The 25,245-nt window shown below is 46.1% G+C and overlaps 1 protein-coding gene across 5 annotated transcripts in view; it reads left to right on the top strand.

Annotated features, from left to right (window-relative positions):
* Positions 1 to 8,410, top strand: part of TGFBR1 (transforming growth factor beta receptor 1) — a 1,073,092-nt gene extending 1,064,682 nt beyond the window's left edge. For 2 of the 5 annotated variants that reach the window (XR_013610571.1, XR_013610572.1), the window contains 2 exons: positions 6,423 to 6,813; positions 6,892 to 8,410. Coding sequence is in view for 3 of the 5 variants with exons in the window: in XM_078687672.1 (XP_078543798.1) it covers positions 6,423 to 6,548 (126 nt within the window). In the remaining 2 variants the exon portion in view is untranslated. Of the gene's footprint in view, positions 1 to 6,422 lie in introns of all 5 variants that reach the window. The other 3 variants (XM_078687673.1, XM_078687674.1, XM_078687672.1) reach the window with 2 other exon arrangements.
* Positions 8,411 to 25,245: the final 16,835 nt, after the last annotated feature.

The following is a 25,245-nucleotide window of genomic DNA, read 5'->3' on the forward strand; positions in this document are numbered from 1 at the left end:
CAAGTTATCAATCACAAGTTACATGCAATTATTTTCATAGATGAGCAAACAAGTGAATAACACCGTAATAAAAAAGGATGGTAGTACAACCCCCGCCGCACCGCCCACCCACAACCCCCACTCCCCCCACGCACGCCGCTGCCTGCTCCGCCTGTGTTTTGCTTAAAACATATTACACTTGCCAAACGGGCCACAGTGTCTTTGTGCACCTCAAGCTGTCGGGCTGTCAATGAAGCTGAAATGCATCCTCCTCAGGTGGTGGTTCCAGGTCCAGACCCCGGAAGTCCGCCCACCTCTTCCATATCTTGTAGGGCTTTCGAGGACATCCCCTGGCCACGTATATTGGCTTTTCCAGGCCCATACAGAAATCCATCCCATTCTTCCAAGCTATAAGTGATGGGGCTCGGGGTGCCTTCCAAGATCTTGCAATGTCCCTTTTGGCCAGGGTTAGCCCCAACAATAACAGATGACGCTTATACCGATTGCCCCCCACCCCAGCCAGTACGTGTAGAAGTGCCAGCTTGGGATCTTTCTGAAGCACCCAGGCCAGGGCCTCATTCAAACATCTGAAAACCCCATCCCAGAACTTCTTTACAACCCTGCAGTCCCATACTGTATGCAGCAGCGTACCCTCCTCCGATCCACACCTAAGGCAATCTGGGGATGCTATCAAGCCCGCCCTACACAAGCGCTGCCTAGTGTAATACACACGATGAAGGTACCTGAATTGTATTAGTCGCAAGCGCGTGGATATGGCCGTCCCTCCAGCGCCTCCACCCAGTCCTCCTCAGCAAGCTCCCCAACATTCCGCTCCCACGCTGCCCTAAGCTGTGCAAGGTCCGTGGAGCAATGCCGCACTAAGGTTTGATAGATGCGGGATATCTTCTTGTCAGGTAGTTCTCCCTTAAAGACCTTGGCCTCGACGGGACTGAATTCCGGTAAATCCTCCACCCCCTGAAGATATGGAGTTAAGTGCATGCCGGAATTGGAGGTATTTATAGAATTGGGTACGTGGCATCTCGAATTCCTCCCGTAGAGTATCAAAGGACTTGAGTACACACCCTGACATAACGTCGCCTATCTTCGAGATACCTATCGCATCCCAATCCCGGAAGCCCACCAGAGCAGCGAGCTGAGGTAACCTACCATTCTGCCACACTGTGGTTTCTAACTTTAGTACATTCCACCATCCCATCCTTTGCAGGGCCTGTCGCCATATCTGGAAGACCACCTGTGTAATGGACGGCAGGGACCTCCGGAGGGATGCCGAGTAAAGTAGCGTATGTAAGGAGGCAGTGCCCATCAGGGCTCGCTCCACTGCATATGCGGGTTCTCTCATGTCTGCATACCACCATTCGTTCAGAAGCAGGAGGTGGGATGCCTGGTAGTATGACATGACGTCTGACGTGGCCAGTCCTCCCGTGTACGTAGAGCGAAAGCAAGTCTGCAAGGCAACTCGCACAGCGCCCCCTTCCCATAGAAAGCCACTCAACGCCGTGTTAAGGCGCCGAAACCAACTCTGTGGGACCAACACAGGGTGGTTTTGCAATTGATAAAGTAGGCGTGGGAGCGCCACCATCTTAAAAATGGCAGATCTACCATGGATGGAAAGCGGCATTCTGGCCCATGCCTTGAGGTCCTCCCGTATGCGCTCCCACACCGGGGTAAGATGGCGCTCCCGGGCCACGGACGCATCCTCCGTGAGAAACACCCCCAAGTATTTCACTCCATCTGCGGTCACCTGAATCCTTTTGGGCCACTCTCCAACTGGCTGCGGACCCCCCAGGGTCCAGAGGGTAGATTTCCCGGGGTTCATATAGAGGCCCGAAGTTTCGCCAAAAATGTGTAGGATTCGCAGAATGCGATGCCCCGAGCGCTCTAGATCAGTAAGGAAAAACAGCACATCTGCGTACAGGGCTATCCTATCTGCCACATCGGTCGACCACTGAAATCCCTTTAGCTGAGCGTCGATCCGCACCCACGCCGCAAGGGCATCGCAAGTGCAAATAAATACGGGGAAAGGGGGCAGCCCTGTCTCGTCCCCCGCTGGATGCTAAAAGAGCGAGATATCCCTCCGCCCACTCGCACCGCAGCCGTGAGATCTGTATACAAGAGCCGTACATAAGCCAGGAATCGAGGGCCAAGATTCAGACGCCCCAAAAGGGCAAATAAGTACGTCCAGCTCAGGGAATCGAACGCCCTGTCCATGTCTGCCAACAGCAGCGCAGCTCGCTCTCCCAATCCCCGCCAGGCCGAAATCGCAACCTGAGCCGGCCTGATATTGTGACGAGTGGCACGTTGTGGCATAAAGCCGGCTTGGACCGGGTGGACCAAATCTGTGATGTGGGGCTTGAGTCTATTAGCGAGGGCCTTTGCCAGTATCTTGGCCTCGGAGTTAAGCAATGAGATTGGACGATAGGACTCATGCTTCTCCGGAGGTCGCCCCGGCTTCAGAAAAACAACTACCTCCGCATGTCTCCAGTCCGGGGGCAGCGTGCCGCTCTCACACGCCTCCTCAATGACCGGCCGGAAGTGGGGAGCCAGCTGCGTCGCATATTGTCTAAAGAATTCGCTCTGGAACCCATTCGGACCCGGCGCCTTACCCGGGTTCAATTCGCCCAACGCCGTGGCCAGCTCGTCATCCGTCAGTGGTCGGTCCAATACATCCCGAACCTCATCTGTGACGGCCCTCGGGGGGAGGTAGTCTATAAACCGCTGCACCATCTCCGCTTCCAAGCACTCCCGGGGTGCGTACAGGGTCTCATAGTACGAGGCAAAGCTACCAGCTATCGCATCAGGCTCCAAAAGCGACTCCCCATCCGGGGTGACTATTCGGGGCAAAGACTGGGCATGCATGATGCCCTGACATAAGCGATGAAGCATTTTGCAAGATTTGTCGCCCCACTGATATATGTGGCTACGTGTAGCAAGCCAGGCCTGTCGGGCTTCATCTAACAGCACCAACGTGTATTGTTGTTGCGCCAACACTAGCTGACGCCTCACCTGTCCGCCGTCCTCCCCCCGCCCTCTGCGCTCCAAATCCTCCAATTCCGCCTCTCGGCTCACTAGGTCCCTACGCTTTTCCCTACGCGCTGCCGCGCACCATGAGATGTCAATCCCCCGCAGCGTGGACTTCATTGCTACCCACAGTGTCGCCGGGGATTCCACTGTGCCCGCGTTTGTGGACAAGAAGTGCGCAAGTCATGTGCGCTCGATATGGGGCCTGCATCAACTGCCAAGGCGACATGCGCCACCTGAATGGCTGCCGAATGCGACCAGTGTCGACTACGACATATACCGGAGAATGATCGGACAGGGCCCGTGGTAGAATCTCAGCGGACAGAACCCTGACGGCCATTACTCTCGGGACAAAGATGTAGTCTAGTCGCGAGAACGAGTCTCGCGCTGAGGAAAAGTACGTGAATTCCCTGCGCGCCCCATGTCTGTACCTCCAGGAGTCAACCCAATCCAACCCCGTGGCCATTGCCTTCAACCGGGTTGCCTGCCCCTCCCTCTCCACCACCTCGCTAGCACTAGCTACCCCACGAGACCTCCATGACTTCGTTCCAGTCCCCACCCACAACAGACAGGACGGAGGGCATGTCCACCCAAAGAGACATCACCTTCTCCACCAGGGCCCACTGTAAGGGGGGCGGTGCATACACACTACCAATGACCACAACCTCGCCCCCAATCTCACCCTGGACGAACACATACCTGCCCTGTGCGTCTAACCATGTGCGTCGATGGGTAAAGGGAACTCTACAATGTATAAGAATGGCCACTCCTCGTGACCCCCTCGTGAAGCCAGAATGGTATGCCTGAGTGAAGCCATTACGCTGGAGGCAGATCGCTTTGGTGCCCATCAGGTGGGTTTCTTGCAATAACAGGATATCAGTCCCCCTTCTCTTAGCCCAGGCAAATACAGCTCCCCTCTTTACCTTGTCCAGCATCCCCCGCACATTCCAACTCATTAGGCGTGTCCCGCAAGGGCCTAGCCGTGATCCCCCACTATCTGATGACATTTGTGCAAAGGTATATAATTTGTACACATCCCACTGTAGGCAGCAGCGGCAGTTCCCACCACAGATCGGAAGCAGCATATTGCGCGTAAACCCTCCCCTTGAACTAGGACAACCCCAAACCCCAACAACTCCCCCCCCCCCCCCCCCCCCACCCCGCACCTCCCAAACACGGAAGCACCTGTCGTGGTCGGGGTGTGGTCTCAGCCCCAACTGGGAGCCAGGGAACACCCCCTTCAATGGATCCCCATAATGCAGCCCATGTGGAACTAGGCTGTTGTCCCCTCCCTAACTCTGAGCAAACGTGGCCTCCAGCCAAAGCCACAGCGCCCTGGTCATGTTATCAAGCATACATCAAAGCAAATGTCATTTCCCCCTGCATTCAGGGCATATCCTCTTGGGCCTCCTGCGAGTCCTTGTCTCGATGTGTCTTTGATCTTGATTGCGAGCTGCGGCTCTAGTGCGATCTGCCACGGCGCTTTCGCTGGTTCTCAGGACCCGCACCAGAAGGACCCCTGGCTGAGGAGTCAGACTCCCCGCCTTTTGCTGTGTTGACGCGTACCTTTACAGTCTCATCCGATGTGTAGGACGACCACTACTGAGGAAAGCGTCAGGAGGGCCTTACTATTATTGGTACCTAATGAAGAGACCCTAGGGATGTCTTCTTCCTCACCTCCCTTCCTGGCAGCTGATCTTTTTCTCATATTTTCTTATACCAGACCGAATAGCCTAGCCTAGTCTAGTCTAGATATTCGTGGGATTGGTTTGCAGGCCCCAGTATGGTATTGCTTGGGTATCTCATTCAAAGGGAAGGAATCTGAGGTAAGACGTCTCTATCAGATGAATAAGTTACTTACCTTTGGTAACACCTTATCTGGTAGAGACAAGATCTAGCCGCAGATTCCTTACCGACTCACCCACCCTCCCCGCTCTGCGAAATGATTTTCCTTTTCTTTCCAGATCCTTTCTGTACACTCTTGTGCCTTTCATTGATAAAAAAGAAGAAAACATAAATGTAAACGTTTTCCAAAAAGAAGATTCTTTTTGGACACACAGTTTCCATAGCAGTCACGATACGTTGCACCGCGGTGTAGCATCGGAAGTAGACATGGAAGTCACAGACGTCAGCACAGCTGGGAAGGGCTTGTATTGACTCTGTTGACGTCACATCCGGTGGAAGTTGTCGTCACGGAGTCACTTGATGCCCTCAACCGACGTGCAAAGGTACTGCTGTAGAAAAGATTCTGGACCCAGTTTGGCGTCTTGGGATAAGTCAAAGGTAAGGAATCTGTTACTAGATCTTGTCCCTACCAGATATGCCATTACCGAACGTAAGTAACTTATTCTTTTAGATTGTTGTTGAGTCCAAGATGATCACAGTCTTTGCGGAATTGGATGTAGTCTCCTTTACGCACCAAGCGAGAATCAAGCCATTTCCATATTGGATTGGATTAGATTAATCAGGAACCTAAATGCTAAGAATTATCAAAAGCTGTAGAGGATGGTGAGCAGCAGCATGTCTTTGGTCTGTACATATAAGGAAATGACTGGTGGCCGTGAGACTAAGCAAACTGTGGGAAGATCATGGACAGGTAGGGCCAGATACCGCAAATATAGTTAAGGAACGGTATTCAGCTCTATTAAGGGAGACTAAGACTGGGAGTGTGCAACCCTGTGGCTTAACAGACTCCCATCATGGGTCTAGGACTGAGGTAGGATATAAAGACTACCAGAATAAAAAGCAGCCTGATCAAAGAAGGCGGGCATACATCTTATTCACACCAGAGATATTCCCAACAAGGAGTCACTATGCAGCTGCTTTGTAGGGGGAAGGATACTGTAATCCACCTGTTACTGTTCTGCACAAATTTACTTCTCTTTTTAAATTACATGGGATCAACAGTATGACAGGTGCATTTGCATTATGTAATAAAATAGATAGGGAAGATATCTTTAGCAATGTTTCAGCCTTTTTATGGGGAATTTGGCTGGTCGCCCAACCATTGATTGAAACATCTAAAAACTCGTCAGAGATAGCGCTACGAGACTAATATGAAGTTGTTTTCAGACTGATACGCAGTGGATTGATTTTTATTTATTTTAAAGCCTAAATGTAGTATTTTATCACCATGTATAATAAAGCATATGTTGATTTTATTTATATCGGTATATGGCACACTTACGTATATCATTTTCTTGCACTTAAGTAGGAATTTCATTTATGTAGGGCTTGTGAAGGACTATTATATATCTGATCTTAAATTTATTGCAAGGCTTTTATTGGCTGTTAAAAAAAATCGAATTTTAAATATATATATATTTCATGTTACCTGATCATAGCGATAAGGAGAAACGTTTTCCTTGAATTCATTTTGTCTTTCTTTGCCTTTCTTGTTTCAGGCATTACGTGTCATGGCTAAGATTATGCGGGAATGCTGGTATGCCAATGGAGCAGCTAGACTAACCGCATTACGTATTAAGAAAACTTTATCACAGCTCAGCCAACAGGAAGGAATAAAGATGTGACAATGCGTTGGTACCAATCAAGTTTCTGGACTTTAAAAGTAAATTGTTCTACCTCCAAGAGAGGACAGAAGATTGTGCTACATTTTGGAACATCATAGGACATCAGTTGCTATTTTCAGAGAGGGTGTGAACATGTAAATAATGGCAAGCACCTTTCTAGGGATTTTGCAACACCCAAACCTTCTTTTTTACAGCATACATAATTTACAAAAAGATAAATTGGCTGTCTTTAACCGCATCAACGCGGTGCAGATTTCCGTGGTGCGCTGAAGATTTCAAAAACCCGCGGTTCATGACGAGCTCAGCTCGTCATGAGCGTACGAGAGGTGTACCTCATGACGAGCTGAGCTTGTCATGAGCGTCGAAGGGGTTAAGATGGTGAAAATGAGAATAATATATATTTTTACAACAGTAGAGATAGTTTAGCTAAATTAGACAAAACATGTATAAAGTGGATTGCTGTTAATCAGTCGGTACATTCTTACTATTTTAGAACATTATGTATTTTTAACATAACTTTAAGGTTATTAGGACTGACACCCATCATGATTACGAAAGTGTGACCTCTTATGACTTGGAGAATATAATTGATGCAGTTGCATTTTGCCTGTTCCTGTTTTTTAATTATATTTTTATGCTTCACCATGGTTCTTAGTACAGCCTGTGCCACTTGCATCTCTGGATCTTTTTAATCCTAATTTTTTTAATAGGTAGCTAGGCAATGTATATAGTTTCAAGGGAATTGAAACATGAACATTATGTGGAGAGCTGGACTGCTCATAGTTTAACTTAATACACATGAACTGTGAACGGAAAACATATAACTCGATAAATGTTATTCACTCCATAATCCTTTCCTGTTGCGATTGTGTTCAAATTAATTAATACCAAATATTTGTTTTCTGAAAAATGTGTTGTGTTTCTATCTAGGACCCTAATTCGATATTCCCGATGTATGCCCTTATGTGGTTATAATAAATAATATCCTTATAAAGGCATAAGAATCATATCCATATTCAGTCATAGCCCATGTAGTCCAAATTTGGCAAGGCTACTTCCCTAGACTCCTAGAAAGTACATCGCGTTCTTTAAACAAACCAAACCTCCAGCAACCTGGGCATTCCCCATGCTTTCGTTTTGATTTGTCCTAGAACTCCTGCGAGCACTGAAAGAACGGCCAGTTCTTAGTGACATCTTTTATTGACGTCTTATGTCCAACCTTACGTCAAACCCGGCACCTTTCAGGTATAAATATACCAACGTTGCCTCAAGCAAACACATGGTGGTTTGGAGCAGAGCGGCTATCTACTTGCCCGAGAGCCCAGCTGATGCGAGAGCCCACGGAAGCCGCCCCTCCCTTTTGACGCACTGAGAGAGAAGCTGTCTTTTCTCCTGCCGAGAAAATCCAGCTCCAGTGTTTCCAGATACCCTTGCGGGTTGCTGGGATATCGAGTCCTGAGAGAGAGATACAAGACCTCCTACATTCTATTACCAAGGTACGGAGCTGACTAAACCCTTAAGAGAATTCTTGATTCAGATTCCTTGGCAAAAACCGACTTAACTTAAAACTACAACTTACTTACTCCTTCCCACGTATTAGGCTTAGGTCAGGTACACCGGGGTAGGCGTAGATTAGAAGCACCAGTTGAGTACGTTAGTTAATGTTTTTATGTATGTATATATTTTATCCATTTTAAAGTATCATATGGCTAAGAAACCATATCAATGCTTTTACAGTATTATTTCATAATACTCCTTTTACTGTACGCACTTTACTTTATGATAAGTATTGGAATTGTGGCAATTAATTTCTCTTGCATGAGAAAGAAGACTGCTCAATAAATAACACCTTTTATTGAAAACACCCGTCTCTCTATTTCTCTGCACTCTGGTGAAACTAAGTATGCACGATTGACTGAGTGAAATAACTGTCTATTGTTTTCACACGACTCTAGAGATACACTCTTTATTCTGAGGGAGCAAAGTTGTCATGTTTATGCGGTTGTCAGAAGCTAATCCCTTCTTGTCTAAATCAGGAGAGTTAACTCTTTCCTGAACATTCAAGAAAGTTTCTAGTGACCTCTGAGCTAGCTGGCAAAACTAATGAAGTCTAATATAGTCAGTAGAGACCCAGTCGACCTCAGTCCTACGTCTACACTGCTGTTTATATTATTTCAATGCACAGAGCCTATTGGGAATATAGGAACTACACTACATGGCGCCCAACGTTTGGTAAGGCGATAATCTAACGCAAGACATTAGAGTAACTCAGTCGTGCTTTTCACAAAGACCCTTTTTCCCGTAAAAAACCTCCAAAAGACGTCTGGAGTGGGTAAAAGGTTAAAATCCGCCGGAACTTAGTAGGATGAGAATCCTATGTATTAGTTTTTGGTTTAGTCAACGTTGAAGGATACAGTGTTCCAAAATATTGTGCACCTAATCTTTGTTTCCTTGAAACTTGCTCTGCAACAAAACCTTTCTGTCAGTAAAATGGCGGAAAGTGATGATGAAGCGGAGAGAGCTAGATTAACAGCTCAACTCCTAGCGGATGACACAAGTCTCCAAGAAAATGGTCCGAATGTTATAATCATTCCTGTCAACGTAAGAAGAACTATAACTCTTAAACTTATAGAAAATGGACTGACATCACAAGGTGGTACAGTCATATTCGTGGTAGAGGCCCATGAATATCGGCAGACAGAGGCATTCTATTCATGGATAAATTTTCCAGCAGCAAACGCTGTAACAAAATAATTCCACTATTACAAAATAGAGGAACCTCCGGATGAATACACTCCTTTCGAGGATGTTGAAATCCCACTAAATTACCAAGAGCACCTGCTCTGGTTTAAAGGCGCCCTAAAACATCAAAATCACATCACCAGGCACGTTCCACTAGGTAGACCAGGAGCCACGTGGCCGGTTCTAGCCAGCTACACACCACACCCCGACATTGATAAAATGGCAGACCGGGAACTTTTAGCTCAGCTAAAATTACTAATTAAAATACATAGACAATTGGTCCAATATGTCATGCGGACTTCAACAGTCCAACCAACAATTAACATTCCACAGCTGACCCCTCATCAGGGGAACACAAACAAAATTACACCACAGAACATACAATCATGTCTTGGTAAAATACCCGCAAAACGGGAACAAATTCCATTCTGGTTAGCACAAAAAATCACTCAAATAGAGGCAGTATTTCCAAATACTACTCCTACTGAGAAACACAGAATTCTGACTATTTGTCTTCCAATGGGGATCGCACCACATGTGGAAGACTGTGACACTTGGGGCACGGTCATTGCTTCCATCTACACAAAAACACATGGTGTTCCGTCCATGGCGGTTATACCAGACGTACTAAGACAGATTCAAAATGAATACGGTCCAGAACCTGCTTTAACTCTGGGTATGAAATTACTGAAAGACTTTAAGCAGGTCTCGGCTATATTATTAGCCAACATAAAAGGAGAAGCAGCATCTGTGGCGATCCGCCAGAAATTGAAAGAAACCGATATAGCAGAACAACCTTTTGAACTTGCCAGAATCATAGAAAATCCTAGGAAGAATTAGGAAGAGATAGTTTGGGTGGGAAACCAGTAAAACCCCAACTAATTGAAAGTCCTGAAAAAACCTTTATTAAAAATAATCTGAACACTCCAAAAAAGAGTTGGGATGGTAATAAACAATCCACTCCCAAAGAAAAACGATTCCAGTCCAGAGGAAGGTGTCCTCAACGGAGAGAAAGATCTCCGGACCGAGGACACAAATCTCCCCAGAGGGAGCCCTCAGAGAAAAGATACAACCTTAGAAATAGGGATAATTTGAAAAAACCTGATAGATATCAAGATATTGATACACGTCCCTCTCGATCTTTTCAGACTTCCTCACAGAAATCGGAAAGAAGAGGACGGTCAGAACACAGGGAAGAGCACGTCAAGTCCAAAGACAAGGAACCTGCTCATCAAAGTAAAAAATTACAATTTCCAAGAAAGAAGGTAGCCAGTATTAAAATAATAAAACATGCAGAGGATACTGAGGACACAACTGAAAAACGGAGAGTGGGCCCAGACAATGCTAGACAGCGCAGCAGAAGTGACAATAGCTCGCAAGATCTTGATGAATCTTCTGGAGACAGTGGACACGAATGAATACATTCAGGTGGAAACTGCAGATACCAGAGTTGGCAAACCCCATAAATTATATGAAATAACATTATGTATAGAGGGGGACAAGACTAGGAAAGTAAGGTGTCTCTTTTGGGATAACCTTTCGAAAGGCTATGACATTCTGTTAGCTGAGAAAGACTGGCCACCAGAGTTTGTCAGGGAGTGCCCACATGGCGAAGAAATGATTATTCTTGCCTTCTCAAATCAAATTCCAATTCATAAAAAATACACATTTGCAAGAAAATGGGCAGTAGCCCAAGCACCTGCATTATATAAAAATCACGTAGGATGGGATGAGGATTCTCCTCCTCACAAAATCCAGTTAAAAAATCAGCCCACTACACAAAGGCAGTACCCAGTTAAGCAAGAAGCTAAAAAACAAGTCAGGGAGATTTTAGATCAACTTGAATACCAGGGGGTGATTGAAACATGCACCTCACAAATGAACAATCCTTTATTTCCTGTCTCCAAGCCAGAAGATTCATATCGTCTAGTTTTGGACTACAGACACTTAAACTCCTGCTGCAAAACATTTGCAGTACAAAACTCACACAGTGCAGCACTAATGAATAACATCGTGCGCAAAAAATCTAAAACTACATTAGACATCTCTAATGGATTCTTTTGTCAAAACATTGCACCTGAAAGCAGGTATTTGACCGCTTTCTCAATAATGGGGTCGCAAAAACACTTCTGTCGACTCCCACAGGGATTCAAGAATAGCCCAGGATTATTCTCAGCAAGAGTAACAGAGTTACTACAAATATATGATGATGAGGCATTATCTTATGTTGACGACATCTATCTAACAGATGATGACCTGTAAACACACTTGAAAAGAGTGAACACCATAATACTTGGGTTTGCAGCTGAGGGTTACAAATTCAACTTTAAAAAGTCACGAATTGCCCATCTAACTGTCCTATTTTTAGGATATGAATTATCAAGAGAAGGCAAAAGCCTAGCAGACTTCTTAGAGAAGTGTGCTGTACTCCAAGCACCAAAAACGCTGAAGAACTTGCAATCAATACTAGGTTTCCTGAATTTCGGAAGAACATACATTCTAAATTATGCAAAGAGGGTTAAACCTCTCTATGAATTAATAAATCCTGATTTCAAACCAATCAATTGGACTCAGAAATTTTAAGATCATTGCAAACAGACATGTTCGCTAAAACAAAATTACAAACACGCGAAAACGTACGCAACCTTGTAATCCGAGTCATCCCAGGAAGATGCGGATTCACGTACCTGACCTCTAATGAGGGAGAAACGGTACCAATAGCTTACAAATCACACTTGTACACACAAGCTGAAATGAAATTCAGTTCAACTGAAAAAAATCTAACTGCGGTTCAAACTGCTGTAGCAAAAGAAAGAGCCCAAGCCCAAGGCAGGAAGATAACTGTTTTAAAAAGCAGAATCAGCCCTTGAGGCATTGACAAGCCCACGCAATTTGACTGCTGTGGCATTAGATCCAAAATGGATACAATGGGAAAATTCTCTTGCTGCAGAAGACGTGAAATACTATTTTGACCCGAAAATGAAAAAACTAGAAGATCTAGAATATGAAGAATATCCTCTGCCAATCGAAATTCTGCCTCTCGAACACTACACATGTGTAATCTACATGGACGGATTTGCACAACACTACGATGTAGATAAAAAATTCTACAACACAGCATGCGCGATTGTTAAAGGTCGTTTGCGCTTTGGTAAATTCAGACCAATAATAACCAAAACTGAATCACTCAGAAACTGTTCAGCTCAGCGAGCTGAAATAAGATCTTTAAAGATGGTTCTTGAAAATGCCGATCGCGAATTCCCCACACTAATAGTGTGCGATTCGCATTACTGCGTCAAGTCTTACAATAATGACTTGCAGAACTGGGTTCAAAACGATTACAAAGGTGACATAGGTGCCACAGTAAAGCATAAAAAGCTTTGGGAACAAGTAGTTCTTTTGCAGAAAGAACTACGAAAGACTCACATGATACATAGACTGAGTCATCAACGTGATGGCGTTCACGTTGCAGGGAATTCATTGGCTAACTGAGCCACAGCGGAAGCGGTACAACCGGCTTCCGTAGCCACAAAAAAGCGTTCTAAAAAATACATAGACGGAGAAACCATGTTGGCGGTAAAAGCGTCTTTAAAAGGCGACTATGCAGCATTACCTCTCAGCTATCCACTCAATTATACATACATAATAGATGCAAACTCCGTTCCTTTTGCTCAAATCCCTGGAGTGGGGGACAGAGTAATTCCAAACACGAACAGGAGAGTCTTCTTGATTGAAGCGGCACACATGGGATTGGGTCTAAGGCACCAAGAGATCATGAAATCTCTAAAAGAATTACAATCAGAATACTGGTGACCGGGAATGAGCCTGCAACATTACAAATTTGCAAAGGCTTGTCCAGACTGCAACTGAGATCGCAACAGTGAACCGGATCAGACTATTGCCAGGACCCCTTTATTAGAAAGCATTAGGCTATCTATACGCAGAAATTCAGTAGGAGAAATGCGTCCCCATATTATTTATGACTAGATTAACTTAAAATGTAGACACCAGCGCTCGGCTGACGCCAGAACTGTTATACAAAGATTCGCGAGTCTTTATCGGCACATACGCAATTGGCATGCTATATTCTGACCAGGGTCCTGCGTTTAGCTCTCGGGCTTACAAGGAGGCCATGGCCAGCATGGGCATTGCATTGCGGTACTCTTCTCCATTCCATCCTGAGGGAAATGCGGTAGTGGAAAGAAAAAAACGGGACATAAAGCAATCTATAATGGCAAGGGTATTAGGTTCGGGTGATGGGTGGGTCAAACATTTAACAAGTGTCCAACGTAGTCTTAATAATCTGCCAAGAAATTCTCTAAAAGGTCTCACTCCGTACGAACTATTGTTCGGTACTAGAATGCACATTCAGGATCTATATAGTCACACTTCAGTGGTAGAAGAAAAATCCTTTGATATCAAAGACCGTTTGGCTGTTTTACAGGACTTAAATGAAACAAGAAGAAGCCTGAGCAATATAAAGTTCAAGCAACAGCCAACAGCCACTGAAGAAAAACCACCTGTCCCAGCAAGACCTGTCTGGATTCCAAAAATTGGGGATCTGGTCAGAGAGAAGATCGCGGTGAAGAAGGAATTTGGGAATTCTTACAGAAAATCAGTACCTGTCTTAGCTGTCAGCGGAACAAGATCAGTTGTACTACCACCCCTTGCTGGTAAACAGGAGAACCGAGTTGTATCCATCGACCTGGTAAAACCACAATCATGTGGTCAATAATAAGTAGTAGGCCCAGTGGATCCCAAGAAATAGCAGAATACCAAAATTTGCTACAATCCAAGAGGTTCAAACTGAGAGACTAATCACATTTGATAAACCTGCAGTGAATAAAAAAGGACTATGCAACAAAGACATGGAACTTGTGCCTCTTGAAACCCAAATTGCAACAGTTCGTCAAGAAACACCTGTCTACAATGATGTAGCATCGGACTATACTAATGTCTCCAAGAAAGATCCAAAGACTAAAGAAAACCCGGAAGCAATTCCAACAATTGACAGAACTGCATCTGGCTACTTCATCAATTTTGATGACTTTTCTGATGATCCAAGTGAACATGAAGAAACGCCAGCAACAAAAACTTTCAAAGACAAAGTAACTGAACTCTTTCATCAACTAAAAGAAACCTATCTGATATCACCATGGATTGAATTTTGGATTGTGTTAGGTGTACTTTTCCTCCTGCTTTGGCTCATCGTGGTTCTTTGTTTGGGAAAATTCATTGAAGGAAAATACAGTACAATGGACTCAGCAAGTCAGAACATCAACTTGGTCCTAAAGCCTCACAAGTCATCTCACATCGAGAAAAGAGAACTGTCATCAGTAAACATCACAGCCAATCCAATACCCGGTGGGGTAGCATGGGACAAAACGGATTATGAAATATATGGCCCGATTGAGCTATTGAAATATCCACACCAGTTCAAGGTTTCATTAAGTGACATTGTAAAAACACGTACTTTCTCGGATGATTGGGACTTTGACAATATTAATAATATGTCAGATTTAGTAATGTCAGAAAAAATCACTGAACAAGATTTGCAGGGTTCAGCAAAATATGAAGAAATGTACTGCTATAATCATTTTGGTCATCACTATTTGCGTAAAACTGCACAGCCTAGAAATGTTTTTAATTATAACCAATGGGAACATTGTGCAACACCACCTAAAGGCAGCTCGAAAACATATTATGAGAAATTCCCATACTTCTCAGGGTTTAACACAAGTGATGCAGAAACGTTTTATTTTAAAATGTTAAATAAGACAGGAATGAAAACAATGTTGACAAATACTAAATTGATTTATTCTGAAACATTTTATGAAAAAATGACTATATTTGGTTTTGAATTCTGGAAAAACAACATTGAAACAAAAACTATCTGGGGTACAAAAGAATGGCAGGTCCAAGGTTTAGAAGCATTATTTCGAGCCTGCATGATCCCAGAACAATTAATATTCCTGAATGACACCATTCAGCAAACAACCTGTCTTGGTCTAGCCAAGATAAAAGACTTAAATAGACTGTCTATTCCGAAGCCCATACCTGATAGTAATAGCACTGCAGATGTGGAGATAGACGTATCCCATATTTTATACCAAAACAGAACACATCCTGATTGGAAAAAATGGTTGATCTGGCCCACAGACACAAATAACTGTCAAGATAGAATGCTGAACAAAATACAGGGGTTAAAACTGAACAGGCCAGACCCAAGATACTCCCAGAGACAACATCCAGGGATAGTTACAACATACAGTGTAGGGAAACTATGCCTTGAGTGGCTACAGAAATCCACACTGGCTGAAATTAAGGAACACTTGACTTTACTTAAAGACGGTGCTGACTTGAGTGATTTCATACTGGGACCATGCAAACAGCGTGAAAAACGTTTCATAGCGGCCGGTATATACGCTGCATAGAACGAGGCTTGGAAAGTAACACAAATTGAAACAGCAGAAAAAATACAAGAAATTGATCGTATTAATTTGGAAAAATCACTTTCTGTTGTTGGCAATGGGTTAATGACTCTGTCCTCCAGAATATATTCACTGGACAATATTGTATCATCTGCTATTGATATAATAGAGCAGGACTTACTAATGTTACAACATGGTCAGTCCCAATTACGTTCTATTGTACAGCTTGGCTGGACGTTGCAAAATCTGTGTTCAGGCTACGTGCCATGGCGTTTAATCAACACAAAGTCATTATTCTCTATCTTTAACCTTACTGATAAACAAATCAGTTTGGCACAAAAAGGAGCAGACTATACGATTCTGAGCATTGAAAAACTTGAGAGATTACCATTGACAATGTCAGAAAGACCTGTCATTGAATGGATAATACACGGAATAATTACAATTCCGATAACAACTTTCTAGTTTAAATATTGCCAAGAGTATATACCAGTGGGCCAGTATGAAAGGTTGGGTAAAGGATACATCAAGTCAACATGGAAATTACCTTATACACACAAATGTTATAGTGAAAGGAAAAAGGAGGTATTTCTTAGTGGTAACAATTGTAAAAAATCACTAAGCGGTACACTTCTGTGTCAAGGTATTAACTTGCACGGAGCTTGTGAAGGGTCTTCAAATAACCTTTCATGTCACCTGCACGGCACTCCTGCAACACAGATAGAGCCATTCTTTAGACAGCTTTCCAACGGCAGCTACGTTCTAATAAGTGACCACAGCTGTTGTGGCATGGTGCCAGGAAAAGCCTATCTCGTTAGCGTTAGTTCCATGGTCACTTGCTGTATGCAAGTATTGTATCCAAACAGCAATCCAGACATGGAGGCGGCAATATGGCCTTCTTTGAATATCTCTTGTATTCGAATTGATACTTTAAGCAGAATGAAGTCAGTTTTTTTTTTTGTTTTTTTTTCACTTTATTCGATTTGGTTAAAATCATAAAAGCCAATAAAAACACAGTAATATTTACAATTTAAAAAGTACATACAGATCTTCAGGATGTGCAACACTGACAGTCATGAATAACGGAACGGAAATATCAACAATCAAGTTACAACGTTACCCTTTTTAGATCTCGACTTGATTCTAAATGCAGCGACTAAAAAGCTAGCTACAGAATATGTGATGAAGATATTACCTAAAGACTGTAAGTACAACATGGCAGGTCTAACTTGTATAAAACCGGCATCCTTTAAAACAGGTACTAAATATTTATTTCTTGGCTCCCTGAAAAAACTGCAAAACATTATAAAGTGCAACGTGTCCTGTGTTGAAAATTCATCACATTTACATGGGGCTCCAGATTCTGGCGTGCTCCAAAGGTGGAAGCAGCCCAGCACGTAGGGAATCTGGTTGAATCTAAATTTAATAAGAAGATGTCTGTGTAATGGTTTGCTAACAAAGGTAAGATAAGGCGCTATGGAAGGAGAGGATAGCAACATATAATGTGATCTTACTGATTTTTTTAGTCAGCTCTTCTTCCTCCCGGGCTAACCTTGCATTCTCCATAAAATATTTTTTAGCCCATTTAATATCTTCAACCCTGATAGAAGATGGCAGATTAAAAAGGCCTGGGCGTCCAAGTTTTTCAAACGCCAGGCGCACGTATTCTAACCAGGGAATTTTCTTCCTTTGATCAAAGGACATGACATCTTTCAAAATAGCATGATTGAGGGATAATTCTTCATTCAACCATAACTTTAACCAACACGTTAAGGGAGCCAATTTCAACTTGTCAGAGATATAATCTAGACCCAACTCTACATGCAATGAAAAAGTCGGTGTTGATTGAGGAACAGAAAGTAATCGACGAAGGAATTTATTTTCGGCCCTTTGTAGTAGATCATTAGACAGGTATCCCCATAGGGGCGCGCCATATGTGGCTATAGCAATACATTTCGCGTTATATATTTTAAAAATGGCCTCCATTGGTCTGCCTCCCAGCCTGTTTGCGAACCCTACGAGAGCTGAGGCGGCTCTGGTCATGGCCAGCTTTTTTATCTTGATCTGTGGGCCCCAGGTGCCCTTTTCATCAAAGGTTACGCCCAGATAGGGGAACGATGTTACTTGGGACACAACCTCACCTTTACAATAAAGGGACATGGTTTTATGCTTCTTACGGGACACCACCATAGTATGGGACTTCTTGGTGTTGATCTTAAGGTTTAATTGGTCCATAAAGTTGCCAAATGAGTCTAGCAGGCGTTGGAGGCCCACCCCGGTTCTGGCTATCAGGACAGCATCGTCCGCGTATAGGAAAGCTGGTATTTTCCTCTCTCCTACACGCGGAACGTCCCCCCCCCACGGCCATCAGGTGTTTCTCAAGCCCGTTTATATAGATCGTAAAAAGGAGGGGGGCTAAGATGCAGCCCTGCCGAACCCCTCTTTCCGATCTAAAACAGGTGGTGCACCTACCCTCCTTCGTCACTCTCACTTTGGCAAACAGGTCCTGGTGTAGAGAGGCTATAAAATTCACCAAGGAGCCGTCCACCCCCATCTCCAGCATAACTGGCCATAGTTTTGCCCTATTGACCATATCAAAGGCCGAGGAGAGGTCCATGAATGCAAGAAACAGAGACCCCTCCTTGGCGACCGTATACTTAGAGATCAATAGTTGCAGGTTGAGGCATTGGTCCACGGTTCCCCTCTTGTCCCTGAAACCGTTCTGCAGGTTTGACAGTCCCTCCCCCTTCTTGATGTTTTCTCTCAGTTGGAACAATAGGACTCTGCCCAGGATCTTAATCGCAGAGTGCAAGAGGGAGATGGGCCTGTAGCAACCTGGGTCATCGCGCTGGCCCTTTTTAAAGATTGGTACGATGACCGCGGTTGCCCAACTTTTGGGAAAAATGTTATTATTGGCTACTCTAAAGACCTGACTTAGGACACCTGCCCACAATTTAGGAGCGGACATATAAAAATCACCAGGCACCCCTTCCGGGCCTGGGCTTTCCTTTTAGAGGTCTCTAGGATAGCCCTTTCTACCTCTCCTACAGTGAAGACCAATGGGGCACACGCCAAGGGTTCCCACCTTTCAGTTTGATTGGTCATCTCACCAGAACCATAAATTGTGCCAAAGTGGGATAGCCACTTATCATCGGGTATCACACAATCCATGGGACAATTGTCTGACTCTGAGAGAAATGGTTGATTCACAGTGGCCCAGAACAATGAGCTATCCCGGACAACTACTGAAGAAGTTAAATTATCCCATGCTGCTTCTTTGAGCGCTTTTTTCCTCCCAGTAATGGATGCTTTATATACTCTTCTTGCTTCTGAGATTTTATCCCTGTCTCTCGGGCAACATTTGAGTGCCTTCATGAGTGACCTGTGGGCTTTTGAGCACTTGTCATCAAACCACCTGTGGGGTTTAGGGGGACCATGGGTGCAATTAACAGTTAGAGCGGCTGAGACCTCCGAACAAATTGATTCGAAGCTACTCATAATAGTTTCGACAGGTGTGCCGGCCTCCTGACAGATTGCTATATGGGGCCCAACCTTTGGTGAGATTTCCTGCATGAAATTCTCAGGGACCACGTTTGCCCATTTCAATCTGCGTCCTTGATCTATGGGACGTACTGACGGTCCCGGGACAACCCCTCGTAGCTTAGTGTGCAACCATTCCGCCCCCTGTGTCACTAGCAGGACAGGATTGTGATCACTATAGGCTACAAAAAAAGCATTATATTTCTTGACTCTAGATAATATGCCCGGTGACACAAAGATGTAATCTACTATGGAGCCGGGGGATGTTCCCTTAAAAGTGACTGTCCGTTCACCTTTCTCCGTAATGTTTGCTTCAAGCAAGTTATACAGTGCCATTAATTCCTCAAGGGCTTCCCCCCCTTTAGAGTGTTCAAAATGTGGCACCTGGTTATAAGGTAGATCTTCCCAGTCTTCAGTTCCACATAAATCATTGCAAAGATGTACATTAAAATCACCTAATAAAACCAACTCGAACACAGTGTGATTATTTAAACTATACAATGAGAGAAAATTATCCAGTCCAGCCAGATGTTCACTTTCAGTAGTTCTCTCCCACGCATTATAGAAATTAATAAAAAGAATGGTGCAGGCTGGTGAAACAACCCATTCTATGGCTAGGAGATTTGGTGAATCGCAATGGATCTGCCTAAAGCTGCCCTTCAGTTTAAGGGAAAACATGGACATTAAACCCCCCTTGGCTCTGTCTGATCGACTAGGGACTGCAGGTGTAGTGAAGGTAATGAAACCGTCCACCCAAAAGTCAGGGGAGCTATCCCATGTCTCCTGGCAGGCAATAATGTCATGTGCCTTAATAAGCTCCAACCAAGATGTGTCGGTCCTTTTGGCTCTTAGTCCTGCAATGTTCCAGCTAATAATTTTGCAGACCTCTACAACTGTAGGTATATTGGACGCAGGACTTGTATTGTGTATGGGGGCTGGCTGTCAATCCAGTTCCTCTATGTCTGAAAGGGGAGCATAACGGTTGGTCTGGGTCACTGTCATAAGGTCATTACACAAGGGCTGGGGCGCCACAGACGGCGTGATGATGGGGGACAAAATACTCCCAGGGGTGGAATATGACCGTGTGCTGGGCCCATGTCCGCTTGCACAGGCATGATTAGTCTCCCTGCGACTGGGAATGCGAGTATGCCTAGGTCCCCATGCCGAAGGAGAGGGCGGGTAAAAATACCCTAACGGGACTTGTCTCAGGGAATCCTCGCTGGTAATATTAGAACCGTCCCAGAACAGTCTATGGGCCGCATCAGGGATGTTGAAATTTACAATGACCCAATCGCCCTTAATGTGTTTGTCCGTTTTCCTAATCCATCTTACCCTGCGAGCAAAAATCACATTATTAGTAATATCAGAGCCACCACTACATGTCCCCGCACACCAAGATTTTGCTTTGTTAACGAGGGACGTTGATGATTCCACCACCCCCTCTAATAATGGCGGGACGCCCACAAATACAGCCACAAACGGGGCTGCTTCTGGGGGTAGTTCAGTGGTTGGGAAACCGTGCTGTCTCTCCCGATATGCATCACTCCGGTTTAGTTTACTGTCCATTGTCTGAGGTAATTGCTTAGGGTAGGTTAAAAGTGTTCTTTTGCTGTTTGTATTCCAGTCCCAATCAAGTCTTTAGTGTTCTCACCACTAGTAGACAAAGGGTTCGCCGAAACTGTGGCGTCTGGTGGTCCCATGTCCCTTGGAGCAGTGCCCCCGGCCAGCTGTAGGGATATGGTCGCAAAGTCTTTCACTAGCTTATCGACTAAGGAGCATTTAGCCAGCAACCCAGATAAACAGGTATTAAGAGTTTCCACGATATCCTTGGCTATATCCACAATTAGAGGCTCAATACGTGTGATAAACAAGGATTCTAATTGATCACCCAGTGGGTTCTCTATCAGTAAGGATGTAGAGGGTATACCTCCCGTTTTCTTCCTCCTATTCACGGTATGCTTTGCGCCATTTGCTTGTACAGGGGCGGGCTTAGAAACCAAGGGGGCCGTACTGCTGATAGGTGAGGATGACTCCACAATAATCGGCGCAGTAGTGGGTTTGACAATCAACACATCAGGGTCCAAAGGGATTGGAGGCACCGCAACTGGTGAGAAAGTTTGTGGCAAAGGTGACGTTGTAGGGAGACCCAGTTCGGATTCAGCGTGTGCAATTTCTTTGGTGAGTGCCCCCACCGCTGACGAAAGGTACGATAGTATGGATTCGGAATGAGTGGTAGTTTTCGCTTTCTTACCTCCCTGTTCAGGATGCGCCGTGCCTTTTCTTTTTCCCATGCTGCGAGCTTAGGGGGGTGGCCCAGCCCTGCCTTCTCCTGCCCCGGATGGCCACAGACGGCCCCGCCCTTGACCCGGGCTTAACCCCGGGCGCGACTCGCGGGGCGAGAGGGCGCGGGCTGTTTAGTAGCGCCTCCTGGCGCTCTGCACCCGTCACTGGTGCGCCGCCGCCCCCGAGGCTGCTGGGGGATGTAGTGCCGTTCCCCTCACGGCTGCCCGATGGCGTGAATGGCGACCCGCAACCAGGTCGGAGTCCAGAGAGTCTCCCGGCGCTCCCTCTTTGCCTTACACTCTGCTGTTCCCCTCACGGCTGCCCCTTGGCGTGGTGAGTGTCTGCCTGCTGCCCCCGCTGTGCTCGCTGCCGCGGGCTGTTTAGTAGCGCCTCCTGGCGCTCTGCACCCGTCACTGGTGCGCCGCCGCCCCCGAGTCTGCTGGGGGATGTAGTGCCGTTCCCCTCACGGCTGCCCGATGGCGTGAATGGCGACCCGCAACCAGGTCGGAGTCCGTAGTGTCTCCCGGCGCTCCCTCTTTGCCTTACACTCTGCCGTTCCCCTCACGGCTGCCCGTTGGCGTGGTGAGTGTCTGCCTGCTGTGCTCGCTGACGCGGGCTGTTTAGTAGCGCCTCCTGGCGCTCTGCACCCGTCACTGTTGCGCCGCCGCTCCCGAGGCTGCTGGGGGATGTAGTGCCGTTCCCCTCACGGCTGCCCGATGGCGTGAATGGCGACCCGCAACCAGGTCTGAGTCCAGAGAGTCTCCCGGCGCTCCCTCTTTGCCTTACACTCTGCCGTTCCCCTCACGGCTGCCCGTTGGCGTGGTGAGTGTCTGCCTGCTGCACCCGCTGTGCTCGCTGCCGCGGGCTGTTTAGTAGCGCCTCCTGGCGCTCTGCACCCATCACTGGTGCGCCGCCGCCCCCGAGGCTGCTGGGGGATGTAGTGCCGTTCCCCTCACGGCTGCCCGATGGCGTGAATGGCGACCCGCAACCAGGTCGGAGTCCAGAGAGTCTCCCGGCGCTCCCTCTTTGCCTTACACTCTGCCGTTCCCCTCACGGCTGCCCGTTGGCGTGGTGAGTGTCTGCCTGCTGCCCCCGCTGTTCTTGCTGCCACGGGCTGTTTAGTAGTGCCTCCTGGCGCTCTGCACCCGTCACTGGTGCGCCGCCGCCCCCGAGGCTGCTGGGGGATGTAGTGCCGTTCCCCTCACGGCTGCCCGATGGCGTGAATGGCGACCCGCAACCAGGTCGGAGTCCAGAGTGTCTCCCGGCGCTCCCTCTTTGCCTTACACTCTGCCGTTCCCCTCATGGCTGCCCGTTGGCATGGTGAGTGTCTGCCTGCTGCCCCCGCTGTGCTCGCTGACGCGGGCTGTTTAGTAGCGCCTCCTCGCGCTCTGCACCCGTCACTGGTGCGCCGCCGCCCCCGAGGCTGCTGGGGATGTAGTGCCGTTCCCCTCACGGCTGCCCGATGGCGTGAATGGCGACCCGCAACCAGGTCGGAGTCCAGAGAGTCTCCCGGCACTCCCTCTTTGCCTTACACTCTGCCGTTCCCCTCACGGCTGCCGGTTGGCGTGGTGAGTGTCTGCCTGCTGCCCCCGCTGTGCTCGCTGCCGCGGGCTGTTTAGTAGCGCCTCCTGGCGCTCTGCACCCGTCACTGGTGCGCCGCCGCCCCCGAGGCTGCTGGGGGATGTAGTGCCGTTCCCCTCACGGCTGCCCGATGGCGTGAATGGCGATCCGCAACCAGGTCGGAGTCCAGAGAGTCTCCCGGCGCTCCCTCCCTTACACTCTGCCGTTCCCCTCACGGCTGCCCGTTGGCGTGGTGAGTGTCTGCCTGCTGCCCCCCTCAGTTCTTTTACAGACAACTGTGCCTTTAACCTCGTCCAAAGAAACGTATGATCTGCAAGTTGCAAGGACAGCGGCAGAGATACATTCCCTATTATCAACAAATTGCCCCGTGCATTTCGTAGAAATGTTAGGTCAAATCTTAAACATGTGTGATACCAGTGGCATCGCACATGTATTTAAGACAATTTTTTCAGGACTGTTAGCACCCTTTGAAACAGTTCTGGCCATTATCCCGAATTTTGTGCAATCCATTTTTGGCGGTCTGCTCTTCTTTTGGGACTCATAGCAGGAATTTTATTTTTGATCCTTCTGCTCCGCTATGGCAAGCCAAGCCACAGACAAGACTCCAGCAACGATGGGTGAAAAGATCCTAGCTATACGCTACCGGGACCGCATCACTAAAGTCCTCGGATTTGCCCGGCTAAGAGATCTAAGTACAACTTGGTTTCTTTCATTCAGACCAATCTGGCAGAATTGCATCTTACCTGTGCTTCGATGTCTGCTATGCGGAGAAAAATGTGTGTTGGACATCTGTCTTACACTACCATCAGCAGTACCAATGGATATCGATACTTTCCTAGGTCCTGTAACGACTCATGCATCGTGTTGTCCCCAGCGGCTACCTATTCTGATGACGGCATTCGTTGAGACTTCACCACTACGAGTAGGTGGCGGTGAAGTACGAGAGGAAAGCGGCACCAAACAGGTACAACCTTCTGTGAGCATTGCTGATCCAGACATCGATGATAGCAATCATTCTCACATGTGCACAATTTCAACTTTTTCAAACTTGGTCGAACTTCTACCTGATGTTGTAGACCAATTTTTTGCAAGTCTGTCTGAAATGATGTTCTCCCCTGAACAACGAGAATAACTTTTAAAACAACGAGCACACAGCGTTCCCTGAACTCTGAATTCGGCCTTCAGTTTTTGATAAACATAGCTACTGAAAACATTTGGAACTATTTTTCTCCCCTGAAAGCGAAATTATTTTTTTTCACTTCCAAAATATTTACCCTTTTTCTGGCACATGGTAATCTGCTTAAAGTAGAACTATTCTTAGAGAACAGAGCTTCTAATTTAGGAACTCTAGAGACAATATTTTACCTCAGCCTCTAGCACATGTACAGCATTTGTATAAATATGTGATGAAATGGTCTCGACCATCTTTTTTGTATTCAGAGCCATTTCATGTGTAATTTTCGCAATTCATTCAGCTGATATAAATATGCATTTAACTGAATGATACCACTGCTTGAAAAGAGTACAGTACCAATACTCATTTTCGTGTATTTACCATATACCATTTCAAATGCGATTATGTATTTTGGGGTGGGTTGGAAAACACACATGCATCGTTATATGTTTAATATTGCTTAGTTTTAGTAATGATGGACATTAATTTGTGGAGTGGGTGTTGTGTTTCTATCTAGGACCCTAATTCGATATTCCCGATTTGTGCCCTTATGTGGTTATAATAAATAATATCCTTATAAAGGCATAAGAATCATATCCATATTTAGTCATAGCCCATGCAGTCCAAATTAGGCAAGGCTACTTCCCTAGACTCCTAGAAAGTACAACACGTTCTTTAAACAAACCAAACCTCCAGCAACCTTGAGAATTCCCCATGCTTTTGTTTTGATTTGTCCTAGAACTCCTGCGAGCACTGAAAGAACGGCCAGTTCTTAGTGACATCTTTTATTGATGTCTTATGTCCAACCTTACGTCAAACCCGGCACCTTTCAGGTATAAATATACCAACGTTGCCTTAAGCAAACACACGGTGGTTTGGAGCAGAGCGGCTATCTACTTGCCCGAGAGCCCAGCTGATGCGTGAGCCCACGGAAGCCGCCCCTCCC

The sequence above is a fragment of the Lissotriton helveticus genome, chromosome 4_1 (assembly GCF_964261635.1).
Source record: "Lissotriton helveticus chromosome 4_1, aLisHel1.1, whole genome shotgun sequence".
Classification (NCBI taxonomy): domain Eukaryota; kingdom Metazoa; phylum Chordata; class Amphibia; order Caudata; family Salamandridae; genus Lissotriton; species Lissotriton helveticus.